The sequence below is a fragment of the Drosophila serrata genome, unplaced genomic scaffold, assembly GCF_035046125.1.
Source record: "Drosophila serrata isolate PLE 108 unplaced genomic scaffold, ASM3504612v1 contig_217, whole genome shotgun sequence".
NCBI classification, from domain to species: Eukaryota; Metazoa; Arthropoda; class Insecta; order Diptera; family Drosophilidae; genus Drosophila; species Drosophila serrata.
Genome location: NW_028257115.1, coordinates 3122497 through 3149918, shown reverse-complemented (window position 1 = coordinate 3149918; position 27422 = coordinate 3122497). Strand labels below are relative to the sequence as shown.

The following is a 27422-nucleotide window of genomic DNA, read 5'->3' as shown; positions in this document are numbered from 1 at the left end:
TTTCATAGCTCAGTAAAGTTCAAGAGTTGCTGAGGTGCTACAGCAGTTGATGTTGCTGCTGCTGTTGCTGCTGCTGTTGCTGTTGCTGTTGCTGCTGCTGTTGCTGTTGCTGTTGTATGTTACTCAGATGATCGTCGGTCGCATATTTTATAGCCTACAAAGAATGCAGACGCCGCCATTGCGTTGATGCTGCTGCTGTTGCTGCTGCTGCTGCTGTTGTCCGCTGCATATGCACAAAAGATAAGAGCCGAAGAAAGTTGCAAGTTGCGAGCTGCAACCACGCAACCAGCAGCACCCACACACACCCGACTGGAGCAGCAAACATCTTCTAGGAGGAGTTAACAACTCTGGCGTTTATCCCATAATGATTATAAACGCCTTATGTGTGTCAGAGTTGGAGCCATATTGTCCAGTTTTCCACCCATTCCATGCTAATGAAGGAAGCGCCTGCAGCCTTGTCAACTACCATTACCCCATTACCTCTGCCTTTTCCTTTTTCTCCTTTTTTTTTGTTACTTTTGGGTTCTAAGATGGCTCTGGGCTCTCTCTCCATTAGGGGGCTCTAAAAAGGGCTAAGGAGACCAGCCTCTTTCTCACAAATTACAACACATTTGCCCCTGGCAACGAACACACAGTAAGGCCAACAGCAGCCGGATGGCAACCAGCAAGCCAGCAAACCAGCAAACTAGCAACTTGCAACAAGCGACTTGCAACCGAGCAGTAGAACAAACATTTCCCGCATCTATCAGGTGCATTGATCTATGGCTATTTTTTTAATTAACGCTCGGTTTCTTTTATTGCGCGGCTACGTGAAAAATGAGAAGCTCCACAGCAGAAGCAGCAGTCTCTTCGCTGAACTTGAGCTTTGGTTTTCTTCTTGGCAACAATTTCTTATTAGTTCATTTCTTATTGTTTTATTGCAGTTCCCATGCGGTAGGGAAATTGTTGCCAGCCAAATAGTTGACTAGAAAAATGAAAGGAAGCAGGTGAAAAATGTCTAATGACACAGTTAATACTCTATGGCAAGACGGGAAATATTATGAGGATTTTATAAAGGTTGGAAATATTTTAAGAATTAAGATGTTGTCTTTAATCTATAAAGGATAAGATCAAATAATATTTAAACTGTTATTTCCACTAATAAAATGTATATGTATACATGAAATAAATGCGTAATATTTTTAAATAAAAAGGTATCCCTTTCTAAAATCACAAAACACAAAGGTTGTGTAATAAATTAACACTTTCTTCTCTTTAAAAATATATAAAAATGTAATCTACCCAATATATAGAATTTACCCTCAAAAACTAAAACCTTTGCTAGTTGAAATACCCTTTTTTAGTGTATAAATATGAGAACACTTTGAAATGGAAATGGATGAGTCTCATCGCCTGGGGTTCATTAGATGTTCTGGGCACGAACGGGGCTACAGATCACCCAGAGGGAGAAAGGTCTCGGGAAGTGATATCATGAAGACCCACAGTAAGATAGCAAGAGAGAGTGGAGTGTTCGATGTAGAGTATTTCCCGAACTGCAATTAAGAAGGCCGCGACAAATTATGTTTAATGCGAGGCCATTTAGCTAAATTGAGCCCGAAGAGAAACGTTGAATATTTCAGCTGGTTTCGGCCAAGAGGTGTTAGGTGCTAGAGAGAACGGCTCCAACGACGACGAGTACCAGTCCAAATCGATGACAGGCTAAACGAGCCAAGTTGACATTGAAGCGAAAGCGGCTAGAACCAGGCCGTAGTATGTAGTATCTTCTGGCCGTGTGTCTGGAATGACTAATTGAATAGGGGAGGGGAGCTGGTCTCGTATATCTCGCAGATATTCCACACGGGTATCCGCCAGATAATGCCAAAAGGAAGGCGTGTGCCTGGCCTAATGGCTTCGCCCAGCAACATGTTGCAATTAGCACTCTTCATTTGTCAATTGTCGGTTGCCCTGGCAACATTTGCTATCAAAAGCTTGGCAACATCGAGAGAAAGCGCTCAGCTCTACTCTCTCTCTCTCTACAAGCTCTCTTCGAAGATTCTCTGGTGTGTCTTTGGAGATTCTCTGGGATTCTCCGCTTACCACTCTTTGGTTGCAAACAACATGTTGGCTTCAAACCGGTCTCGGCCATGAACTTGACGGTGAAAGAAACCAAAAAAAAAAAAGCTGAAAGCCTCGACTCCAACATCAGCTCCAGTTGGGAGAAAAGTGCCGCGACGGCGCTGCGTTTTCCGCTTGGAAATTTTTAAAAGACGCTGCCAGTCAGCGGCCTGGAACATTTGTAATCCGACGTTAGAAGTCAACGGATCGTGGCCACCAGTAGTAGCTATATATATAATATATATATCTCTCTCTATTTGTGGATCCCAGACACCTAACCGAGATCGAGACCGAGACCGAGACCGAGGCCGAGACTGATATTGATACTGATTCCTGACTCTGGGACTCCTCTCGCGTGTGTGTCTGTGCCGAAAGATTGTTACTGGAGTTACTGTTAGTTGACACTAATACGAGCGGGTGAAATACGAGAAATACAAGAAAAACCGAACGTGAATCGCGAGTGCAAAAGAATACAAAAAAAAAAAAAAGAAATATATAATAAAGAAAAGAAAAATCAATTTCAAAAGAAATAACCAAGAAAACTGAAACTGCAATGGTGCGGTTTAGCGCAGCCTGGAGCTGCCAATTGGCCCTGATTGCATTGGTTATGGCGGTATCCGCCTCCTCGTCGGATTATCCAGGCGTGATCGAGCTGGTGGGTTATAGCAATCGCCGGGCACGCACCTATTTCCAGGAGACCCCGCGCTCCTCCAACCCAAATCCCAGTCCCAGCTTGACCTCGGCCAAGACCCGAGCGGACATTGAGACCGTGAAGAGGAATATAAGGAAATATGATCGTTTGCTAGAACTCGATACAAAAAATCTGCCGGAGCAGCAAAAGGATATGCTGGCCAGGATAGTGGAGCGAGTGGCCAGGCTAAAGGAGTCCCTGGACATTGAGGAGCAGCAATTCAATCGTCAGGAGGCTACCACTGCCTCCAGGAGCAGTATTTCAAGCACCACACAGCAGCAACAAGAAGCGGAAACGGAAGCGGAAACAGAGCAGGATCGGGAACAGAGCACAGTGTCACCGACTGGAGCCACCATTGAGGCCGAGACAGATCCCACTCTAGTCCTGGATGAGACCACACTCCTGGAACTACAAAACACAATGAACGAACAGGCGGCAATGAGCACCATTATGAAGGAAATGCCCACCACCACGGATGTGAGTCAGCAGGAAACGGAAACCGATTCAGAGGCCACCGATGAGGAGCGGGAAACCACTTCACCCAATCTCACCACACTGTCTGAGCAACAGGCGCAGGCTTCCACAACCAGTGATGAATCCCTCACCGAATCCACCGATCCTGATGATCAATTTGTGGCCGCCAGATCGAACAACAATATTGCTGCCATAACGGCAGCCGATGATGCTGATGGCAGCACCACAACCACTGCCAATTCGGGCAGTCAACAGAGGACTCTAACCACCATGGGAAAACTGAAAAATCGGGCCACCAAGCGACCCTTTGCCCACAAGGTCACCGCTGCCCTCAAGCGAGGAGGTCAGCGTCCAAGCAGTGTCAGTGCCGCAGCTGCCAATGCAGCGGCGGCCTCGAAACCCAGTAGCAGTGCCACCACCTCATCCACCGGTGGTGCCTTGAAGCAGAAGATCTCCACCACAAACAGTTTCAAGCAGCAACAAGCGAAGCCCTTGCAAAAGGTCACCCCCTCGATTGGTGGAGGCACTGCATCCTCTCCATCTTCAGCCTCGTCAGCTGCATCATCATCATCATCGTTGCCTTCGATTACCACCAATTCGGCAGCTCCTGCTTTGCCCATCGAACAGTTGTACACTAGGACACCTCAGGCCAATATTCCTTTAGCTGCAGCCGCTGCAGCATCCTCTTCAGCCGCCGCAGCTGCCGCAGGATCAACAGGAGGCACTGCAGCCACATATAGCAGCCAGCAGGATAGCATGGTCTACGATGGTCATGTGAATGCCTCAGCCCTGATCGACAGCCTCAATACACACGCTCGCGAGGAGTACTATCAGCAGAAATTGGGAGCGGGCAACAAGGATAATAAGGTAAGACACTGAAATATATGTTCTACTTACCAATTAAATTTAAGTATTTAAAGGGAAATTATAGAAAATATAAAGTACAATGTCTTAGATTTTGATTTAGATTTTTCCTTAGATTTTTCTTGAACATCTACGGATCCTTCTTAAGTAAACCTATTCTTAATCTCTATAACCCTTTCTTGCACATGGATTTAAATCAACTTAAAAGATTGATCCTTCAAGAAATCAAAGGATGTACTTGTCATGGCATAATCAGGATATCCCCAAGCTTACCCTATTAAAGCAGCTTAAAAAAAACTTTAGGATCTCAACCACATACTTCTAAGCCCTGCCTCCAACTCCCTTCGAACTTCCTCTCGAAGTCAGTCAAAATATTGTCCATTCTTTCAAACTTAATTAGCAATGACTGACCACCAAAAACTATTGCAGTTGAAAGGGGAAAAGGGGAATTTCTAGAAAGGGGAAAGGCGAATACGCTACAGTGCCTGTCAAGCCAGTTACATATTTCCCAAGACAATGGGCCAAGACCACGGGACAGAGACATCTCTGAACAAAAAAAAAACGGAAACCGTTTCGGGCAAAGCTAACAAAAAACCAGAAGAACCCAAGTAAAACCCCGTTGAATGTCAAATGCAGAATTATTGGAACAACTTGACTCTCAAACTATAACAACAAAGCAACAAGCGATGACAACGACAACGACAACAACAACCGTAACAACACCAGGGCATTGAAGGCACTGCAAGAGCCACTAAAAAGTTAAGAACTACACGGAGAAAAAAATATCGAACTTTAGGAATAAATAATCAACACTTTAAAGAAACGGAAGCTCTCTTCTTGGTACTCAAAAAGACATGTTTATACATTAATCCATAACACATTAACCTATTACCTTTACATAACTTAAGAGAGAAGTACTTTCATAAACCCTACCGAAGAGGTTTAGACCTTTAATTCAATTTATAAAATTTCTTGAAGCAAAGATGTATCATCAGTAACATAAACCTTTAAAATTAAGAAGTTTTAAAGGAAAACCTCCCTCATTTCGTAATCCCCTGTTTTTTTCCAGTGCCTAAAGTGTAACTGTGCTGGGCTTGCTTACTTGGATAGTTGGCCAAAGCTGGCCACTTGTTATAAATGGAGCGCCTCCAGGCATTGGGCTTTCCATTGCAAATCGATTGTCATAAGCTGGAGGATGAAAACGGGGATGAAGAAGGCAGTGCTTGGGCAGGAAAAACCGAACCGAAACTTTCAATACAATTGTTGAGTGGGTCAGTTTCAGTTTTGGGCCCGTTTTTGTTTCTTTCCGCTGTTTTTTTGATGACATGGACAAGGGAACTGGTCAAGCCTTATTAGATACAGTCAAGACGGACGAAGAACTGCAGCCAGTGAGGAGAGACAGCGATGAAGATGGAGGGCATCTGACCAGGAGGATCGGCAATGATTTGGGCAGGCATCGGAATGCCAGTGCAATTTGTTGCCACTACTGACCTATAAATTTTGATGTGCACCTAACAATGATGATTGGTAGTGGAGGCCGGAATGACTGCGCGTTTGAGTCGCTTTTGCGAGTCTCTGCGCAAACAACGACATAATTTATGGCCATAGTTGCGATCGAAGCTATCGATGCAAGGCGACATACATAGCCCAGCTTCCTTGCTCCTAGCTCCCAGCTCCCAGCTCCCAGCTCCTCAGTGTCTAAGCTCTCAGCTTTTCAACTCCCAAACCCATCGACAGGTTGAGCAACTCACTTACCCGGCATACGGAAAGCAAAAGAAACAGGTTGAGTTCGCTTCGCTAGATTCTAAAGTAGCCTGGACTTACCTGAAATGAGAAGAGAGAAAAGAATTAAACTAAATGAAAATGTTTCACTTGGCCATGGGTGGTTGAGTCACTGGTTCTAATGGCGGTCGTGTGCCTAATTAAAATTGCAGTCACATATCCGCACCTAAATGGGTTGCCCGAGACCGGGAGACTGAGACCCCGACCAGTCTAATGAAGACTTTAATTGTTTGCTTTGCTGGCTCAATCGATTGGCAGATTAATCGAACTGCTTTTGTGCGGTTAACATCGTTTGATGCCGTTTTAAGTAAAGACTGTGAATGGCTACGATTATGGTTCGGCTCACTGGGAATGTTTTGCTGGAATTTAAGAATGAGTTGGATTAGGCTTGGGTCCCAGTCTCCCCAGAAAGCTAATCCCGGAGAAAGTTAAGACAGGAGTAGCCTAACTCTTATTTGCCAATCCCCAGAGGTGAGCGCTGCGAACTATGTTTCCCATGGATGTTGATTTTGATTAAGCCCAAATCCGCTTGATTCTCTCAGCGCCTCTCTCTGCGCTTCTCAATGATTGCAGCTAAGAACTGTGAGAAGCACAGAGAGTGGTGCTGTGAAACCTGAGAGTATCATGAAATCAGGTGATTGTTAATCCCAAGTGCTATACACACAGGATTTTCTTGTTCAAACAAAAGATTTTACGATCGGCTTCCGCAGAGATGACTTGGTTAATTAATAATTATTTCCCCAAACACACACACTCACACTCAGGGCACCTGTAGTGTGCCGAACCCAGTGGAAATCTTCCGGACAGTAAACAAAACGTATTGAAATCCACTGAGTGAAAAGTGATCATTAATTACCATTGAATGCTCAGCCATCCAGCATCCAGCATCCAGCATGTTAATGGGCATCGAAAGGTCATAAAATCGAATCGAAGCTGGACAAGACAAGAGAGAATAAGAATGAAGAACTTTATGAGCTACCCATGGTCAGCTTGGAAGAGAATACCCCGAGGATGGTGATGATGACGCTTGATCAGCGGAGCGTCAAGCTCGGGCTGGGCTCTTGATTGCCGGCTGTCGGTTACCGCTAGGAATATCATAAATTAACGATTAAGCGCAGATTTGTTTACGGTTACCGCAGAGGGAGATGCGGCAGAAGATCTCAAAGAGAATGCGCCTTGGTTTGGTTTTTGGGTTTTAGAACTGTGACCACCGCGTGTAATTAACACATTGTTAAATAGATTTGTGGCCCGCATTTGTTTCAGCTTTTTGGCAACAATCGAAAGATGAAAGCATAATTGTTACATTGCCAACAAAAGAATTGGGGTTCGCTCTTCATCTTTGCTAATTTGCATACAAATAATAATACACCCGAAGGGAAGGTAACAAAAAACTTTCGCTGCTGCTGTGAGGTTTTGAATTTACACGCTTTCTTCTCGAAAACACAATCGACTTAGAACTGCAAACGGGGCTAAAGACCAAATTGTATTTTGTTCGTTCGTTTGATTTGTGTGTATAGTATATAGACACACCGATTGTGCTTAATTATAGAGGGCAAAGCACCGTTAGTTAGTTAGTTAGTTAGCCAGTTCTACAATGGCTAGGTCATGTCTGATTCCGACTTTGCGATCTTCTTCGCATGAGTTGCGAATTCCCCACCTTTTACTTTGGGTGATGCAACCACAGAAGAGCACACAGTACGACTCTTTTTCACGCTTCCAACTCGGCTAATTAGTGGGGCAGACACTATAGGCCCGGAGGCTTGGCATGAGCCAAAGCTTTGGTAAGACCACCACTCATAATAATTAATTATAGCCTTTGCCATATGCACATCGCACTAAGAAGCATAATCAAGAAATTTAACTGCAGTCTATAGGGTATGCCGACTTTTACATGATCAATAAAGTAAGAGCCTTAAGGTGAGTTTTGTTGAGTAGAAGAATATGTAAAAGTAGTGGCTAAAGATATGCAAACTGGCAACTATAAACCTATTAAATAATATAGTTTTAAAGCCTTAAGATAAAGAGATAGTTTACAATCAATCATAAAGAGATAGACCTCGTTCTGGCTTGACTTTAAGTACTTTGAATAAATATATATAAAGTGCAGGTGTATGTAATATATATTAAATTATATTCAATTTGCATGAAATTAGCCTAAAATAAATTGAATAAAATGATAAACAATCTAGAGCTTGTAGAGATAGGTTATTATTGAAAACTAGTTCACAAAACCTCCCATTAAAATCACTTTACCAAGACACTCAGTTCAAGGAGCGTTTAGTCGGTTAGTTAGTCATGAGTTTTCTGTATGACCTTTCCCCTCCAAGTGTAACAACCATCGCAATTCGATCACTTTCAAAAAAATAAAAAAAAAAAAACAAGCAGCAACAAACTTTCGTTGGCATTTTTCTTCTTCCTCTGTTGCACCAAAGTTCGACTCGTGCCTTGTTTGCCGGCAATGACACCGACAATTTCACAAGTCATAGAGCATATAATAATACCCTTGTAACCGAATGAAAAACATGTAGAAGAAAAATGTAAAAAAAAGTGAATTGCAGTTAATGTGAATTTCTAGAAATCATAACGAAAACAGAAAAAAAAACATAAGTAAAAGAGAAAAGAGTCGAAGGCGGTGCCAAATCAAAGACAAAAGGAAAAACCCTCCTACGGTTCGTGAAAGAGTGTGAAATTTGTTGTCCATCGAACTGACAACCGGCAGACATCGGCAGCTGCCGCCGATTTTCCCTATAAATATATTTACACGATATGGACAGTGGACTGTGGACAGTGGACAGCGGAAGAAGGCGTGACTTGGTCAGCAGATGATTGACATGGCAGAGTGCACTTATCGAGGGACGTCTGTTTGCTCGTGTGTGGGCCGATCAAAGAAGCCCTGAAAATGGGGAGCTTGGAAAATCCGGGGGAAATCATCCGCAGGGAAATTGGACAGCAAAGTGGGCTATCTCTAATTGAAAGCTGTTAAATGGCAGGTGAAAAACAATCAGGTAAAGGGTAAATAAAGTAATGGAAACCCATGAATAAGTTGTAATATAAGATATTTGGAAGGAAATATAGCTCTCTTAACTTAAAAATAAATATTTCCTTATTATGAAGACTTCTAATTCCTAGATAATCCCTTAACCAACACTATAACCACGTTTACGATGATATATCCCCTTGGCAATTCAAGAAGCTCATCAGCTTTCCAATCTCTTGAATCAAAAAGTCAACACCTTGTACATCAAGAACTCTTTTCTTTCTCCTTTTCCTTCTTTAGCTCAAACATTTTCCCTCCCCTGACTATGATCCATTACATCACAAACACCGATTTTCCATAGTGAAAAAGGGGGGAAAATGGGATGGGGAAAAGTGAGGTGGATCGGGTTTGCTTGGGTTAAACATTTACCGCTTTGTTTTATCAATTGCTTGTTAACACAAACACATGCCGACAGATAGGAAGAGAGAGATGATTGGAGCTGACCGTTAGAGCAACGACATTAGACGCCCAAAGTTATGCTAATTTCAGATTGTTCAGAGGTACCACAGGCTACCGAAGAAATGATGATAGACCAAAGACAATGACGATGATGATGATGATGATGATGATTCCATGGAAAACTGGTAGCAAGTTGCACAGTTGCAATAACACAGGGAGAAAATTTGAGGTAATTTAGAGAAGATATATATAGAATTATTCAAAAGCAAAAATATAGAAAATAAATATATCAAAGAATCAAATATAGGTTTGCAATAAGTGCCATAAGAAACAGTTAGCTTAAAGGAACTATTTTTAGGGTTTTCTTCATGTTATCGATGTTTTTTTCGATACGTTTTTTTCCCTGTGCAACGGAAGCTGCAATTCTGCTATCGAATGCAAATGAAAGCAGCGATGCAGAAAGCCAAGAAGGCTGAGAGAAAGGGGCAGAGCGTTATGCACTCATATATGATTAGGAAAAATCGAACAATGCTCCGGCAATCGAATCCAATCCAATCCAATCCAATCCAGTCCAAGACAATCCGACAAAACACAGAAGAAAGCCGGAGACGCCGCCAACAAATCTTGTCTGGCTTTCTAACTTGCTTGTTTTTTGTTTTGTTTTTGGGAAAGGGTTTTCCCCCTATTTGTTTCTATTTCTGTTTCTGCGATGATTTATTAAAACTTTTACTAGCAATTAGAGTTTTACGGGGGAGCGGAGGTGGAAATGGGCGGGAAGATCTCACCCACTAATAACTGTAATTTATTTGTCCAAACAGCGAAAATTATTTCCCTTTGATTGGTCAACACAAAAAAAAAACACCATATAAATTAACCAACAAAAAAAAAAAAAGAAAGAAACATAAAACACTAAAGCAGAATCCCAGAAATGCGAAATGAAAAGTGAAATCCAGCAAAAAGGGTCAGACAAAAGGCAAAACAAAGACCATAAAGGCCATAACAAAAGAAAAAGGGGGGAAATAAAAGCAAGAGTAAAAATAGACTTTGAGGTAAGCCAAAGCCAGCAAAAGCGGCTTTTCAATTAAGCCAAGAACCAAGTCAGAGATCTATTTGGTATCTACTACAGACTGCCCACTGTGCCCATTCCATAATTTAGTTGAGAAATGTGCAATTTATGGCAATGACTCGAGCATCCAGAATTGGCCATTTGGCCAAAGCATTTATCTCGCCGCATGCTTATACCATTACCTATTGGCAAGACAACTCTTTAAGATCTCTCAGCAAAGATCATCATTGGGCGCCTATTTGACCAACTTAATGAAGAAGGTAGACAGGAGATGACTTTCAGATATGTTTATGGAGTAACTTATAGGCTAAAAATAGGATAAATTTGTACAAGGAATAAATACTAAGCTAATAACCAAAGTTTACTTAAATATACATGAATTCTATGTCAATATTTTATTTCTTTTCCTATATACCACCATCTGCTTCCTTAAATTTCTTTTATTATCAGTTAAATGCCTTTAAAATGAACCTAAAAATAGACCTAAAACACTTCATCATCATCATCATCTCAAAGATCGCCATTCAAAGTGAAGTTCTCCCCCCAAAAGAAATCATTTGTCTCTCGTCAGAGATCATGGAGATCGTGCAGCTACAAGACATTGATATACTAATGAGGCCTGCACTTTCCATTGAACCGATACCAGTGAGAGTGTAAATAATCATTAAGGCCGACTGCCAAAAACAAACTACATCAAGTTGGTCTAAAACAAACCTGACACCTAGACACCCGGCAAAGGTGTGTGTGGGTTGGGGGACTGGAGATACATATATCCTCTATAAAGCAACTCCCACACACCGAAACCGAAAAGACTCACGACCAAATTAAGATCTCACAGCATTTGGCAAACTAATTGCAAATGTCTCTACTACAAGTCAAAAGGGGGACCCCCTCTCGAGAGAGAGATGCCCTCGAGTACAACAAACTGCAGCTATTTGCATTACAGAGACCCAAACGACCTATGAGATACTTGCCACATCTTTCATTCGCCGTCTCTTCTCAATCCTGGCCATCGAATCTGTGTCTTTTCCTTTGTCTTTTTGGCAAAGTTTTACGTTTTTCCCCTTTTTTTTGGCCAAGATATTGGGAGACGACTGACTTTGGGCCGGAGTTTGGAGTCCGCAGTCTTAGGCTTTCTTCTCGGTTTGCTCTCTGGCAGCAACTTTCTGCTGCTTTGGCTTTCTAGGTCGTGTAATTGTACATACACAAACAGCAATAGCAACAACGTCGAGGAAAACCAATTGCATTTAAATCACATTTTTTTTCTTCTTTAGTTTTTCTCCAGCATTTTCCGTTTTTCTCAATTCTTTTTGTTGTTTTGTTTTTGTTTTGCTATTTTGATGGCTAATTCAATTGGTGATGCTGCCTTTTGCCACATCAAATTGATAAATAATTTATAAGAGCGGGCAGCCTTTTAAGCATTTATGGTCTATAAAATTTAATATACCCGAAATAAGCCTTCCTGGAACCAAATGAAGAATAATCAGGACTGGAGAATATATTTCCCAACTTTAAACTCAATTTGTGGTTCTCGTTTAGCAAAATAGTTACTAGCTTGGGTTTCTTTGACTTGATTTGTGTGGTTTTCAATTAAATATTTACTTGATTTGCATAAGAAAAGTTTAATAAAAACTAAAGAAGTTGATGGGTTTATTGAAAGATATTAATTAGAATTACAGACAGCAAATGTGAATAATTGTATACTTTTGTAAGAATTTATTTAGTTAATGTTGAGCTTAAATATCTTATAGATAATAAAGGTCAGAATATAAAAAAATTAGCAAGTAGTTAAGATATTTAAAAAAGGTTTGAATAAGTAAAAATTATTAATATATTTGGGATCAAAAATGCATACTAGAAATACTTTATATATCTTAATTTTTAACCTTTTCTGCAGTGAATATTTTATGCAAAAAAATATTAATAATAACAATATTCCTTTGCGCTATTATTGTGTTTAAAGTATATTTAAATTCACTATTTTTTTCCAATTAATATGAAACTTAAAAATATACAAACATTAACATAATGCAAATAGTACTTCTTTAAATATTCCTCCACCCTTGCCACTTCACTCAAAAACGCATTTATTTCTGGGCCAACTAAAGGCCAAGAAAAATCTCCATTACATGAGCCATAAGCTTCCGGCCGGCGCGACGCTCTAAGCCCAACCATTTGTTAACAATTTTATAGCACAGTGGCGGCCATAAAGCAAGGGGATTCGATGTTAAAAGAGCAACCTTTTGCAGGAACAAGAAATTATGCACCCCGCCCCACTAGACGAGTAAAAGGAAACTTTTTGCGCATTTCAAGTTGAGGACAAGGCATTACAATTTATAAGCAAAACAAAAAAGCATAAATAAATGCAGTAGCAGAAGCAGCAACAACAGCAGCAGCAGTAGAAGCAAAAGTTGCAACATAGCCAGAGGGAGAGGCAAAAGTCAGAAGGCCACGCCCCGAAATTAGCAATTTAAATGCCCCTCGAATGCCACCCAGTGAAATGCCTTACAAAATCTTCAAGATATATAAAAGACATATAAAATGAAGAAGATATATACAGCCCGCCCCGTAGAGCACTTTCTATGGACCAACAAATAAATTGTACAACGCCCCAAAGGCAAGAGTCTGGGAGTAAAAGTTGTTGCTCCACTAAAAATCAGTTGGATGATGTGAAGAGATCCATGAGGAAACCATTAAGAAAAAAGCGAGTAAAAACCAAAATAAAACCAATAAAAAAACTTTTTTAAGGGGGACCCCCTCACACTGAAGATTTTGCCATTCAAAATACAATTATTTCGATCGCAGTGATTGCATTCACCTGTCGTGAGTGAGTGTCTGGAGTGATTTAAGAATCGAGTTTTGAGTGGGTTAAAATGCGGGTTGCATGTTCAACTCTCAAGAGTAGGAAAGTCGGAAAACTTTGGTAGAAAGCCTCCAGTCAGTCTCAGACATCTCATCTCATCTCCTCTCTCCCCATTTAATTGCAGGCGAGCATAGAAATTGCCGAATTAACGTCTGGCCCACAGACCTTTTTTTTGCCGGGAGGTCAAAGTTGGCCCCCTCGACCGCAAATCGAGTTTTGATTTCTTGAATTTATGGCTCATCGCCAAATTACCAGATTGTTGCTTTCTTTGTTTTTATTTGCCTATATATACTTTTGTTTAGAAAGTGCAATTAATAGTTGGATCTATGATTGCTCATCTGTGATTCAAATTGAAGGGGAATTCGGAATGCGATTGTGATTTTGGATTGAAAATTATTTGGAAATGAAAAGGTGTTATAAATCTGTCTATATAATTGCTTTAAATATATATCATTCTTCTAAATCAACTTTGATCTTAGTTCTTTATAAAAAGAATATAATGATATAGTATATGATCTAATAATAATATGATTTTGAGTTCATCTGACAGCTGAAAGAAGGTTCCATTATTGAGTTTTTATCATAATATTATGTAAAATAAATAATAATCAATTCTTCAAAACAATAAACCCTTTTAAATCATATCTAAATAAGACCAACAAATACAAATCAAAATCCCCTTAGTTCCTTCTCCTTTGACAGTAATCTGACAACGCTTAATATCTTTTCTAAGAAGGTTTTCTTTTTCCCTCCAAAGGCTATCCAAAAGTACAACCATTTTTAACCTTTTCATATTGAAAGTTGACTTAAATACCAAAGATAATCAATATAAACTCTTCTCTATCTCTCAATCAATTTAAAGTTAGCCCCAAATATTCGTTTCTCGTCTCATCTGCTATTCCAATGCCTTTAAATCAAACAAATCCAATAAAAATCAAAGCTTAAACATTTTCATTTTCGTTTCTTTTGTGATGGAAAAATGGGAAATACATTTGACTCCATCAACTCCACTTACAGCAAGTGTGGTCAGGTCGGGCTTTTTCTATGTATTTTTCTTGTATTTTTATGTGTTTTGTAGGCCAGCAGCAACGCCAACACTGACACACTGACAACTGATTGCTGCTGCTTGTTGCTGCTGCTGCTGCTGCATGCTGCATGTTGCTGCTGCTTGTTGCTGCTGCTGCTGCAGTTGCTGCTGACAACTTGACACAATTTTTAATAAGAGACGACGACAACGAGTGTCAATTTCCATGGCCAGGAAAACCCGAAACCGAGAAAGACAGAGGCAAAAAAGGCAGCAGCAAAAAAAGTATCAGGAAAAATAAGAAAGAAACAAAAATCAAAGCCGTAGAATTGGAAACTGCAGCTGGCGATCTCCTTCAAATCAAGACAGCCGCATATCGATGGGCATAAAGAAACCCATTTGAAAGGCTTTTCTTATTATTATTTTTTACCAGCGGATATTACAAGTGCTTAGCTCGCTCGGGGGATAAATATTTTTGTAGCATTGTAAGGCAAAAGGAGAAATATTTGCCTAGAAAAGTTGAGGCGATGGTGGGTTGTGTCAAAGCAATTTGTATTTATGTTTGCCAGTGTTTGTCCGGTCATTTGTCAGATATTTGCAAACACACACTATGCTGGCTTTCCCAGAAACAGAAAACAGAAAACAGAAGTTGCCAGAGGAGGAGCCCCGGCTCAATTATGTGCGAAGATTCCATCGAAATCATTAAAATAACAAATTGGGCACGAAACGCAGTCCGCAAAATGGCCAAAAGCCGCAAAACTCCTTTTTGGTTGCAAAAGAAAATTGAGTTGGTCAACGACGAATGCAGTTGGAAGGCGCGGAGAGACCTGTGGCATGACCAGGGAAAACCGCAAAATAGCAAAATGGTGCAAAAAGGGTACAAAACCGACACAAAAGCAGAAAGGAGGCAGGAGGCAGGCGGCAGGAGGCTTCAATTATGGTTGAGGCCTTCAAAAATGCGCTTTCTAACTGAGGCCACAATGCCTCCTGCATCCCTATCATCATGAAGTCATCGAAGTTTATCATCATCATCATCATCGTCATGCTGCTGCTGCTAGAAAAAAGCAAGAGTTTTCTTCTTTATGGGCTAAAAGCGTGTGCTGTGGGCGTGGCATTTGAAATGGAAATTTATGCCACAAGATACCAAAGTCAGGGCAATATGTGTCATTCTGTGGTAGTACCACATAATCCTCCTCCCACACCTCCAAAACCCTCTCTCTTTCCGCCCGAAGATTCCCGGTGAGACAACACTAATTGAGTTCAAAGATCGCGGTGCCTGGAAAAAAGTGGGAAAGCTCGACGGGATTCAGTGGAACTCTTTTGCTTAGTTTTATTAATCACTTTTGGCACACCAGGCGCACAAGGTCTGGTCCTGGTCCTGAGACCAAGCCAGGTTCCCAGGGCCTTAACTTAGTTCCACAAACCATAACACGACCGCATCTTCAATCAACGTCAAAAAAAAACTTCCACCAAGAGTCCTCCTAGACCGAAAAACCGGACCCGGACCCGCGAAAATTAATGAGCGAATTTCTCGCCCTAGACATTTTTTACATAGGCGGGCGATATCGGGTTTGACTGCTCGCATATATGGGATATGGACCAGGATGATGGGCAGGCGCAACAAAGTAGTCCGCAAAAACCGAAATGCCTGGGCCGCCACAGGACATATGATGATGATGAGGCGTCGCCTGGCGGATGCCACCGATTCTGACAGGTTTATGCGCAGCAAATTGTGGCAACAATTAGGGTTTTGGTTTACGAAAATAAATTGCAAGCCAATTTCTTGGGGAATTTAGGGTTATCTTTGGAACTTGGAACTATTTAGAGACAGATGTTCAGATGTTCAGGAGACTTATTTATATTATAATCTTTACTTTAGCAATCAAGACTCTAAAAACCTATCAGAGAAAGCCTCTCTCAACTAAGTTATTAAATAAATAAATCACAGTAACACTCCCATATCTACTATCCCAACTTAAGTGGCTTAAAGTAGACTACACAAAATAAAACCATTCTATAAAACACTTTGAAAACTTATCACAATGAAATTTACCGTTGAAGTGGTATAAAAAACTAAAAAAAAACAGAGTGGCTCAATCAAAACACGATATACGCCAACGCATAAACCCCAATTCGCTGGTCGCAATCCACCAACAGTGGCATCCTCACCTCACCCCAGAAGATACCAAAACTCGTGCTCGGATGCTGGTTACTGGACGCTGGAATTGAGCACTGGAGTTGGGTAATTTGATAGGCGACAACTAGCCAGCCACGGTAACAGGCAACAGGGAACTAGAAAACAACCAACATTGGACAACGGACCTGCGGTGTAGAGACTTTGGCTAGATACTCGGTACAAAAAGTATCTCAACGTGTGCGTATCTCTTACAGCGCAACAAGCAAGTGCAACTAATAAATTAATGTGCCTGCCAGCCGGTGGTGCTCTGTGGAGAATGGAGAAAGACTGCAGTGGGGCCTTGTAACCACTCATAGTTGGCTGTCACCTGGCAAAATGAAAGCTACAAGCCAGCTTCAGAGTCAGCTTCAGACTCAGCTTCAGCTTCAGATCATAGCGTGCTAAATTTGCCAAGCAGCCAGCCAGGCAGTTGGCATGTCAATGGTAGATACAAGATACATTCGTATCGCACTCTCTTCCCAAGGAATGCGCTGCGTTTGCATACGAGATGAGCTGCACTTTGGATTGGCAGTCGGATTTGGGATATGCACTAAGCACAAAAATCCATGACTAATCCTTGAGAAAATTTCAAGTCTTCAAGTGCGAGAAACAATGCCATTTTTGTAAAAGAATTCACTACAGAAAAATATTTTAAAGTATCAATAAATTTTAATATAAAAAAGAATAGAAAAAGGCCAAGTAAAGTCTAAGGAAAATATCTATACTATCCTAATTTTGATATTTCAAAATATAAATAAACAATTTCAAATCTTTTTATGGTCAAAAGAGTTTAATAATATATTTTAAATGGTTTAGTAAAGGTTTAAAATAGAATAGCAGCTACAAAAACCTTAATTATTGAAAGTCTCTTTAAAAATCTTAAAGCATACGCTTATAAATATATCAAATATATATATTAGACCCCTCTTTAGGGTAAATTTAATACCACATTTTTCTCCAAGTGCATTCAAAGGGGGGGGAAAAATATGGTAAAGAGAGGGCTGACCTGCATAACGGTGCCGCTATGGAACGAACTGCAGAATGAGCCATCAAACAATACCTGGCTTGGAGTTGAAGTTGGAGATGGAGATGAAGCTGAAACTGGTGGAAACTCTCCGATCCGCTCGATCTGCCTCTCTTTATCATTATCCATAATAATAGAGAAGACCGCGGTCGAAACCGAACCGAGACCAAGTCCAAGACCAACACCGAGAGAGATGCAGCTTTCATAATGCTGTCCATTTTGATTATCATTCACTTAATTATGATTGATAGCTGTAAATGCCGAGGAGCCACAGAGCCATGTATATATATATATATATATGTATCTGTATCTATCAGATACCAATTCTCGGCTGCCAATTGGCTTTACTGTTAAGCTCAACGAACGAAGATCGTTCATACCATTTCGGTTCGACCACGAAATGCAAATTTAAATTGCCCGCGACTGTGAAAATTGCCTTCTACGAGCAACACTAAATTTGTCGCAAATTACAATTGACCAAACGATGAGCCAGTGGGATTACTTTTTTGCTCCTTCACTCAGATACATCAAAGTATCTACAAGTTATGCACTGGTCAGAAAAAGAATCCATGGAAAAAAGCGAGATGGGTTAGGAAAAGGTATTTGCTTTATAATCGCCGACTGAAGGGTTTTTCTTTTTTGCATTCCAAGAAACATTAGTAATTGTCATTGTACTCAGGAAAGCCAACATTGCATTCTCTATGAAAAATAAAGACATTTGTTAGGATAATGATTAGGAATATCGAAGTATTTTATGATCAAAGATTAGAAGAAGAATTCTTTTTATGACAGCTATATGATATAGTAATCCGATTTTCATAAAATTGTACACAAAATTCTAGATTAATATATAATGTTTATATATCAAATTTGATGAAAATCTATTAACAACTGGAAGAGCTCTAATATTTTTTCTTAAAATTTCCGATTGTTCCTATGGCAGCTATATATATATGTATATATATATATAGCCCACGGATTCGCCATGCTCCGACTTATATCCTAGTAAAATTATATAGAAGAATAACTCCATAGTTTCATTCAAATAGCTTGCTCTTCGATCTCGCTCATCTGTGCATATGATTCCCAACTGGTTCTAACATCCCCGGAACGAAGTGACTGCCTCCGGCCAAGTCTCAGAAATGTGTTGTGTTACAAAAGTTGCAAGTCATTGTTTATTAGTGTTCAAATTTAGTAACTGATCATACTTAGTTACTAGACATAAATATTTACTGATCATAGTTACTTACTGGTCATAGATACTTAGTGTTCAGAGTTAATTACTGCTCATAGTGAATTACTGCTCATAGTGATCATAGTTACTTAATGTTCATTGCTGATCAAGAATATATATACTTGTAAACTTCTGACTGAAATTATAATTCCCTGCAAGGGTATAATATCACATTTTCCCTATCTCAGTTCAATATATATAACAAATCAGCCTTCCTTTGCCACAAAAGTTGCAACAACTTGTGTTCACTTAGCATTTCTTTGACAAAAGCCGCTCAACGAAAGCGTTTTCCATGACCTGCAGCATAGATACTTGGAAACTCATTCGAATTCCGATCTAAGCTCGTGCATTCGTAATACAGACATTAGCCAGGTGCCTCCACTTCACCGACTTTTCCACCTTTTCCCCTGCTTTTCTTTTTCCTTTGGCTTTGGAGGAATCACTGCAGCGTGTTCCCTTCAAGGCGGAAGCTAATAATTAACACAGAAAAAAAAGGCCACAGACACTGATAGAAGGAAAAATGTAAAGTGGAAAATGGAAAATGCAAAGCGCGTAATGTCGGCATCTTTATCTCTCACTTCTTTTTTTTTCTAATGCCGGCCCGGTGGGGAAAAGTCATGCGAAAAAACAAAGATTGTCAGATGCAAAAAAACAAAAGCCGAAACGTAACCGCAGGGCAAAGAGGGAGGCGTGGATGAGATGTGCAATGTGCGCTACTTTGATAATATATATATATATATATATATATTTAAATATATATAGAAAGAAAGAAAAAAAGTGGCAAAGAAAGTCCAATAAAAGAAAGTGTTTGGCCCCAAGGCCCCAAAAACCAAAGAGGAAGAAGCAACTCAGTGCACATTATGCTATAGAAGATGAGGAATCTGAGACAAAGGCAAACAACTGCAGTAATTAGGCATTCACAAAGAAATTATTTGCATTCACTCTCTGGATATTTTTCCATTTTAATTTGAAAACCCCTGAAGTAAATGCCACAGCTCCCTCTAAACTTAATGGCTCATTTAAATGAACACCAAGTCAAAATTATGCCATTCAAAGTCATTTTATAATCTGGGTTATATCTATAATTTATTTATCATATACAGGTAAGATTTTCGCTGCTCTGACTCACATTTAATTACCTTTCTGTACAAATTGTTTTGACCATTATAATGACCTCAACCAAAAACTAATTTCGCTTTCTTTATAATTACATTTTCTGGAGAGCAAAAAACTGATACCATTCAAATTCAAATTAATGTCTGCCTGAAATTTATTTGCAATTTTTGTAAAAATACTAATTTCGCTTTCTTCAATTTGTTTCTTTCTTTCAGGTAAGCACACATCTCCCCACCACAATGACCATATAGAGTACGTGATTTGGTAGACAACAAAAAAAGGAGGCTGAAAGTTTATAAAGAAAACCCCTCCCCAGTTATGCGTATTAGCGGTAAAAAGCAGCAATAACAACAAACAAACAAATAAACAAACAGAAAAGAAGAACACAACAAACATAAACAATTTGAAGGTAAATGACCAGGCCTAAAGTATAAGCCATCAAGTGATTATGGATTCGGTTCGTACACCTTTTCTTCTCTTCGGTTTAAGTGAATTTTTCTTTCGACACGGCTTTGTGAATGGGTTTTTTTGAGGTCTTTTTGGGTTAGTTATTTTATATGCTAAATTGCGGAAGAACAGCGAAGAAAGTGATAAATAATCGAGATTTAGAGGAGGAAAGTGATATTTTTGTGGGAGAAATTTACATGAATGAGTTTTGTGGGAATTAGGGGATCAGTGGAATAAGTATTTAGAATTTGAGCTAGATATGCTAAAGTTTGTTTTACATAAACCTATGAAAAACATGAGAACAGCTTTGTTTTATAAAGAGACCTAAGAAATAAAATAATACAAGTTTTTGAATATTTTCTTTGTTCAAAAGAATAAATCAATTGTGAAGGCAGCAACTTGATGTTGAAAAAAAACAAAACCAAGAGTTAAATAAATAAATTCAGATATATTTTTTTATCAAACTTTGGCAAAATCTCTTTTTAATTTAAGCTTTGCTTTATCAAGCTTAAAAGAAAATTTAATTCACCAAGTCTAAGCAAAAAAATTCACCTTAAACTTTCCACCTGTTAAATGGTCACCTTTTCCGCTCCTAAAAAATAAAAAAAAAAAATGTTGCAAGCATCCGGCTGACCGCATATCATCATATCACCCGACTAATGTCCGACTTCCCTTTGGTATCATGACCAAATCATTACCGTAATGCCACCAACATTAATTCTGTCCCACAAAGTGTCCCAAAAAAGGGGGAACCCAAAAAAAAAGTAAAAAATAAAGCAGAGTAACTCATAAACGTGCATTAAAGACCAGATCATAGCCCGGTATTTAAACTCATTAGGGGTTCAACAAACCTTAACCAACGAGCCAAAGAACTGTTAAGGAGACCGGACCGGAGGGCCTCGAAAAACTAGAACAATAAACTCGGCCAACAGCAGTGTACCTTCTTCTGGTAAAAAATATATATATATAGTAACCAAGTAACTTGCAGGGGGAGAGCAATGTAAAAAATATTATTATTATTATTACGGCACTGGGCATTAAACTCAAATGCGTAATGCTGACCACAGCGGCTTATGACCGGGCAAAAAAAAATAATATAAAATAAAAACTATGGCCTTCTAGAAACAAATTAGAACAAATTAACGTTGGCTCTGCGGTTGACACATTAAACGGATTCCAATTCCGATTTCGATTCAGTTTCATCATCACAAATGATGCCAGCAATGATGACAATTATGAACACGTCTTTGGTCCGGTGTCTCGAATTGGTTATGGAATGTTGCTTGCTACTGATGTTGGGATTATTCAATATTTTTCTTGACTTGTGTTTTTTTTTTTCTGCACTCCAGCCGAATCATGTAATTGCCTTGTATGCATCATGGTTTCTCTGAGTGCACAGGGAAAAAAATATAGGAGCCAGTTGGAAGTTGTATTTGTATTACCAAAGAAGAAGTTATCTAAAAAAGAATAGTCCTATCTTTAAATTAAAATTAGCGAGAATGGTGGGTAGATTACATTCTGTGGATACTCAGGCGAAGAAATTTGATGACTTGCTTTGGATAATACTATTTCAACAAGTAACAAATTATTTTAAGCCTAATAAATTCCCTAATAAACTCCATAGGCCACACTACAGCTTATAAATTATTAAACAAAATTACTTGTAATGAATTTTAAATTATATGATAACCTAAATATTATTTTCTGTGTGGCAGCTTCTTCTTGGTAGCAATCTTTATGTGTATATCTTTATCTTCATCGCAGTGCGGCAGCTCTGCCTTTGTTTGCCGTTTGACAAGTTATGCGCGGTACAAAAAAACAGCAGAGCAAAAACAAAAAATAAAAATTGTAACACCGCCTAAGATGGATATCAGTTACGCATGCGCAGCTCAGAAGGCCGCCGCTTGGGGTCCAACTTTGGCCAGAAGAGAGCGGCCTAAATGTCTAGGCCGGATCAGGAATCTAGGAGTTACAAGGAGCAGCACAAAGTATGCTCGAATTGGGGTTAATTTAAAGGAAAAATATCAAAAGCCTTTAAATATTATTAATGTCCCTGAAAACTTTATTAGTTTCAGACAAATATTTGTTTTAAGTATGAAGCAAGCAAAGGCCTTATTTAAATTCTTTGTCAATTTGAATTTCTTATCAAAGAATGTTAAATAAACAATTCTAAAATAGTTTTAACATTTAACATTTATTTACTTTATCAAATAAAATAGCATCTGATTGTAAGAAATAAAACAAGCAAGCTAAGGCCCTTTTTAACATGTTCTTTTATATTTATTTCCTATAAAAGAATATTAACTATAAATTACTTGATTAGTTTTCTTAACGAATCAATTTTCTAAAAGGTATACAAAATATTCTTAAAAATGTTCTCACAGCTCCCCTGATCACCATAAATATTTAATGGTAGAAGTAAAAATTAAACCTTTCTGAAGCTTCTTCCTGAAACTTTTTGCAAACACATAACTCATTAAACGAGCTCTTACCCATGGCTTAATTTATATGCAACACATCCGCTAAACTATTCAGTTCCTCATATAAAAAAAAAAGGTACATACAAAATCGACAATCAAACTTTACGATTTATTGAACATTTTAATTACAACCTGCGGACATAAACAACTTGAAAGTGTTGAGAGTTTATGAGAGCTTCGGGCGGCCACTCAGAAAACACCAAAAATAAAAAAGAAGCCATAGAGATCGAGGAAGAGGAAAAGGCCCCCAGCTGAGGGAACTTGAATACTTGACTTTTACTCTGGAGACTCTGGGACTCTGGGATGCTGTGGCCAATGCCGATGATGATGATAATTATCAATTGCCCGGTGCAAAGCGGAAAAAGCGTTGGGCAAACAAATAAATAAATAATGGTAAACAAACAAACAAAACTGACACTTGTGGCTTGTGGATTTGCATGAGAAACCACAGTTAACAACAGCGGAACTCAGGTGAAATGTGTGTTTGTAAGATTTTCGGTAGCTTGTCGTGTCAAATGAAAGAAAAAGGTTCGAAATAACAAAAAAAAAAAAATAAGATACATGCTCCCTACATCCGTGAGGCAAAACTACTTGAAACTTCACGCTTTATAAATAACAATAAAAAAAAAGAAACAAACCTCTTTGGGGGCGCAGAACGAAAGTACTTGAACTCAAGGTACAAAAATTTCGTTTTCACTTTAAGCATAAAATTAAATAACAAACGAATAACACAAACAGCAAACAGACAACTGAGAAAAAGTAAAAACTTAAATAATGGCTAGCTAATTTTCTGTTCTTTCCCACTCAAAGTGGTAGGTGTGTGTGAGTGTGAGACTTTCACGTAATTAAATCAAATTTCGAAATGAAAATGAAATGAAAATTATTTATTAATTGCACAAAGAGCATGAGGGAGGGAATGGTGGGAGGATGCCTGTTTGGATCTCATGCAAATTTCCATTGAAAGAGTCTAAGCTAAGCTAAAAGCGGTGAAATTTTATGTCTCTGTAGTATTTTTATTTTTATTTTATTTTTTTTTACTCTCTTTGAATCTCTTCAAGCTGATTTGAATAACAAGTGGCCGGGGCTTTCGCATCTGTGAGATATATAGATACAAGCTGCCGGTGCTGTCGAGTAACATGCGTTTAGCTCTTGCCCCGCCGTCGTCGTCTCTCATTAAAAGTAAATTTCAAGATGCTGGCATAAATCAAGACTCTAAACGGCAAACTCACAGCTTCCAGATACAAAGAGTATATGTATATGTACCTAGATATTTGTATATATATACAAAAACGCGGAGGATAAGCTCTCGCATGCCCCGAGGACTTGAAATCTGAGAAGTGCTGATGACTGCAGGACTTGTTTGCTAAGCTTGTTAGCCGGAAAAAACAAAGTCAGGGAGCCAAAAAGCAGGTTCACTGTGAAGTGGCTAAAGAAGAAGAAAAATGTTGCAATTTGTTATTTACAAAATTGTTCAACACCAAATAGAAGCTAGTTTTGGTTGAGATTTTTCTGTATATATAGCTTGTGCCTTACCATTTCTTTTATTTGATTTATGGCTAGTATTTATTTTTAGTGGTTAAAAGACTGCGAAAAGTGTAGATACAAATGATTGAAGATAGTCTTTTTTGAATATTTTTTACATTCTTGTTTAAGATTTTATCAGTTTTAAATAATCTAAATTAAGTTTTCTTTCTTATTCACTCATCTTATCATTGTATTTTATGTCAAACTTTGTTAAAAGTCAAGTTAGGTTATCTTAATCTTCTTTAAATATAATATATTCATATAACTATGAAAGCTATTTGTTAGGTTTTACATAATTAGCTCTTTTATATTGGCAAAAGATTAATATCGCTTTAATTAAGAGCTTTTTAGTATTTTATGAATATACTATATGTTTCTTTCATGTAAAATCAATAGGAATATTTATAGCTTAGGTGATAGTTCGAAGATCTAAAAATAAGGAGGTTTTTGTTATTATAAAATATAGTTTTCCCGAACATTTAAGCCAAAAACCAGTCTAATTAATCTAAATTATCAATAATTTAAATCATTTATGAAATTCCTCAAGCAAATTATAAGCAAAAGCAAATAAACAAATTATAAAATATATATTACTTGTTAAGATGTAAATTCAATTTACTTTCTCTATATTATTTTTTATAACTTGTACGTTTTTTAAATCCATTTTCTTTTACTATAAAGTGTGAATAACATTTTCTTTTACTATAAAGTTTCTTGCATTTCTTCGAATATTTTCTCAGACATAATTATATCCTAATTACCATCTTGTCAGATTTCTCCCAATTTAAACACTCGCGAATTTCACAGCCATTTGAAAGTGCATATATGCATATACTATATATATTCATATTCACAATGGTAGATTTACCAAAATTTCCCCCCATTGCCATCAATAGCTCATCAAGTGTCCGGCTAATCAAATGGCAATCATGGCCACCCATCGAAACAAGTCAATAAGCCAGTCATCAGTCATCAGTACACAAATCACGCATACGTCATGTTGCACAGGGTGCAAGCAAAAGTTACCTGGCTTGCCACTGCAATTTACTGTTTGTTGTTTGCCATTTTGACCATTTATTGTTTGCCATTTTGCTTGTTTGTTAGGAGAAACACATACAAACTTTGGGCCAAGAGGAATTAGCAAGGCGAATGCCAAACTCTGAACACCGAAAGAAAGAGTTGCATAAAAGGAAAACTTTAAGGATGGCTCTCTCTGCTAAAGCGAACCATTCTGCTAAAGGAAAATCAACGGAAATGTCACTTTCTTTTCAATCAAAACGCAATTCATGGCACTCCAAAAAGGCATGGAAAAAAACACTAAGGGAAAAAAACACCAAACACGAAGTGCAGAAAAAGAAACACAGACCCGTGAAAGGTCGCGTCGAGATTCCGACGACTCCGAACTGCAGTCCAAATTGCAGGAAGCTGGCAGTGGAGAACACGATTTTCAAGTGGCACTCCTGGGTTTGGGGTAAGCAGGGGGACGGAGGGTTGGGGGAAGGTTGGGGCAAGGGAAAGTCCCTCCTGCAACCTCCTGGCTAACTGCCACCGGCTGAACTTTAACCTGTGTGAAAAGCGGACAGCGTACGAGTACGACGAGTACGACGAGTACGACGAGTAACAGCAACAAAACGCTTTAATTTGCAATTCGTGGAAAATTCTTTTCGGCTTAGGGCCTAGTTAGGGCTTCTGCCCCTTCTTGTTTTCCCCCTGAACATGGTAAATATTTAAAAATGTACTTAACCAAAGTGAAAGAGACAGGCCGGCAGGAGGAGGTGGAAACAAAGGCATTGGCGGCGACAGTTTGGACACTTGGATGGAAGCGACAACCAGCTGACGCCAAATAGGGTCCGACTTGGAGGAGTTCACGTTGGAGTCCAAAGTAACAAAGCGATAAAAAATTCAATAATAATGGTCAGGGTCAGTGTAAATCACTCTCAAAATAAAAGTAACTAAAAAAGGAGCTGGCAGGCCAGGGGAGCTGGGGACCTCCTCCTACCTGACAGTAGGTGGCTTTGGCTCCAAAAACTCTGTGTTTGGCCCTCCAACTCCAAGCTGAATGGCAAATGACTGACATGGGAAGTACCGTTTCCTTTGGATCATGGCCCAGCAATTTGGCCTAAACCAAAGATGCTTTCAGTTCAATTATGTGCTAAGTAGGAAAGGGAATTGTTTGCAGTTCAAGTTGCAATAGGGAAAAGAAAAAAAGAAAAGGAAAAGGGGTTCTCCCGTGGAGGCGTGGAGGTTGCAACAAAGTCGATCGATAAATTGACAGCTGAAAGGAAAGCTGCTGGAGGCAGCAACAAGATTGTAAGATATTTGCAGATTCTAAAAAAGGGAATAATGGGAAAGTACTTAACCTTTAATGAAAAGCAAAAATATGGCCAATAGAAAAGAGTAGAAAAATATAAAGATAAATTATGGGTAATTACTCAAAAGTATTTACTGCTCTTTACTATATTAATTACTTTAAGTTTCTTTATTTGAATCTAGTTCAAAGTAAAGTCTGCTTTGTTTTATTTCAAATACTAAACCTTCTAACCTTTAATTACCTTTCTTTTCAAATACAATCATTAAGTTCCCTTTTGATTTCTACGAATTTTCATGCCTTGATACACATACATATATATACAACAAATTGTAAAATAATTAAATAAATACCTAACAAAAGTTGAAAGCTACCAACTTCTTAAGCAAAATGACTACCAAAAAATGCAAACTATAAAACTTTTTCATAGCCAAATAAAAAGGTGGCGGAAAGCGTGAATGAAAGTGGCAGGGACAGAGTATCCTGAGTTCTCCCCTCTTACCATAACTAAAAGTTTCCCGAAATGAAAAACAACTTCAGGGGAAAACACTGGGAAATGGTCACAGGAAGGAAGTGGCTGATGGGTTGAGTTGGGAAAATAAAAATAACAAAAAAAAGAGTAAAGGGAGATGGCTGGAAATTACAAGAACGAAGCTACCAACAAGTAAAAGTGCGTTTGGCAGTTTACCCGGTTACCCTAGGTTACCAGGCACAAACACATATTATACGAATATACTGAGAAAAAACTTATAAAGAAAGAAAATTATAAGTTAGAAGTATTTCCTTGTTATAAAGTAAGGAAATATATTCATAAAATGA

General features: G+C 38.8%; 2 protein-coding genes across 3 annotated transcripts in view; one reads left to right on the top strand and one right to left on the bottom strand.

Annotated features, from left to right (window-relative positions):
• LOC110188509 (elongation factor-like GTPase 1) overlaps nt 1-27422 on the bottom strand; it is a 93791-nt gene that overhangs the window by 56395 nt on the left and 9974 nt on the right. The gene's annotated exons all lie outside the window — the stretch shown is intronic.
• The window catches only part of dsx-c73A (doublesex cognate 73A), a 33401-nt gene continuing 6477 nt past the window's right edge, over nt 499-27422 (top strand). The window contains exon 1 of the mRNA XM_020958244.2: nt 499-4126. Within this exon, the coding sequence (XP_020813903.2) occupies nt 2648-4126 (1479 nt within the window). The 5' untranslated portion in view covers nt 499-2647. The remainder of the gene's footprint in view (nt 4127-27422) is intronic.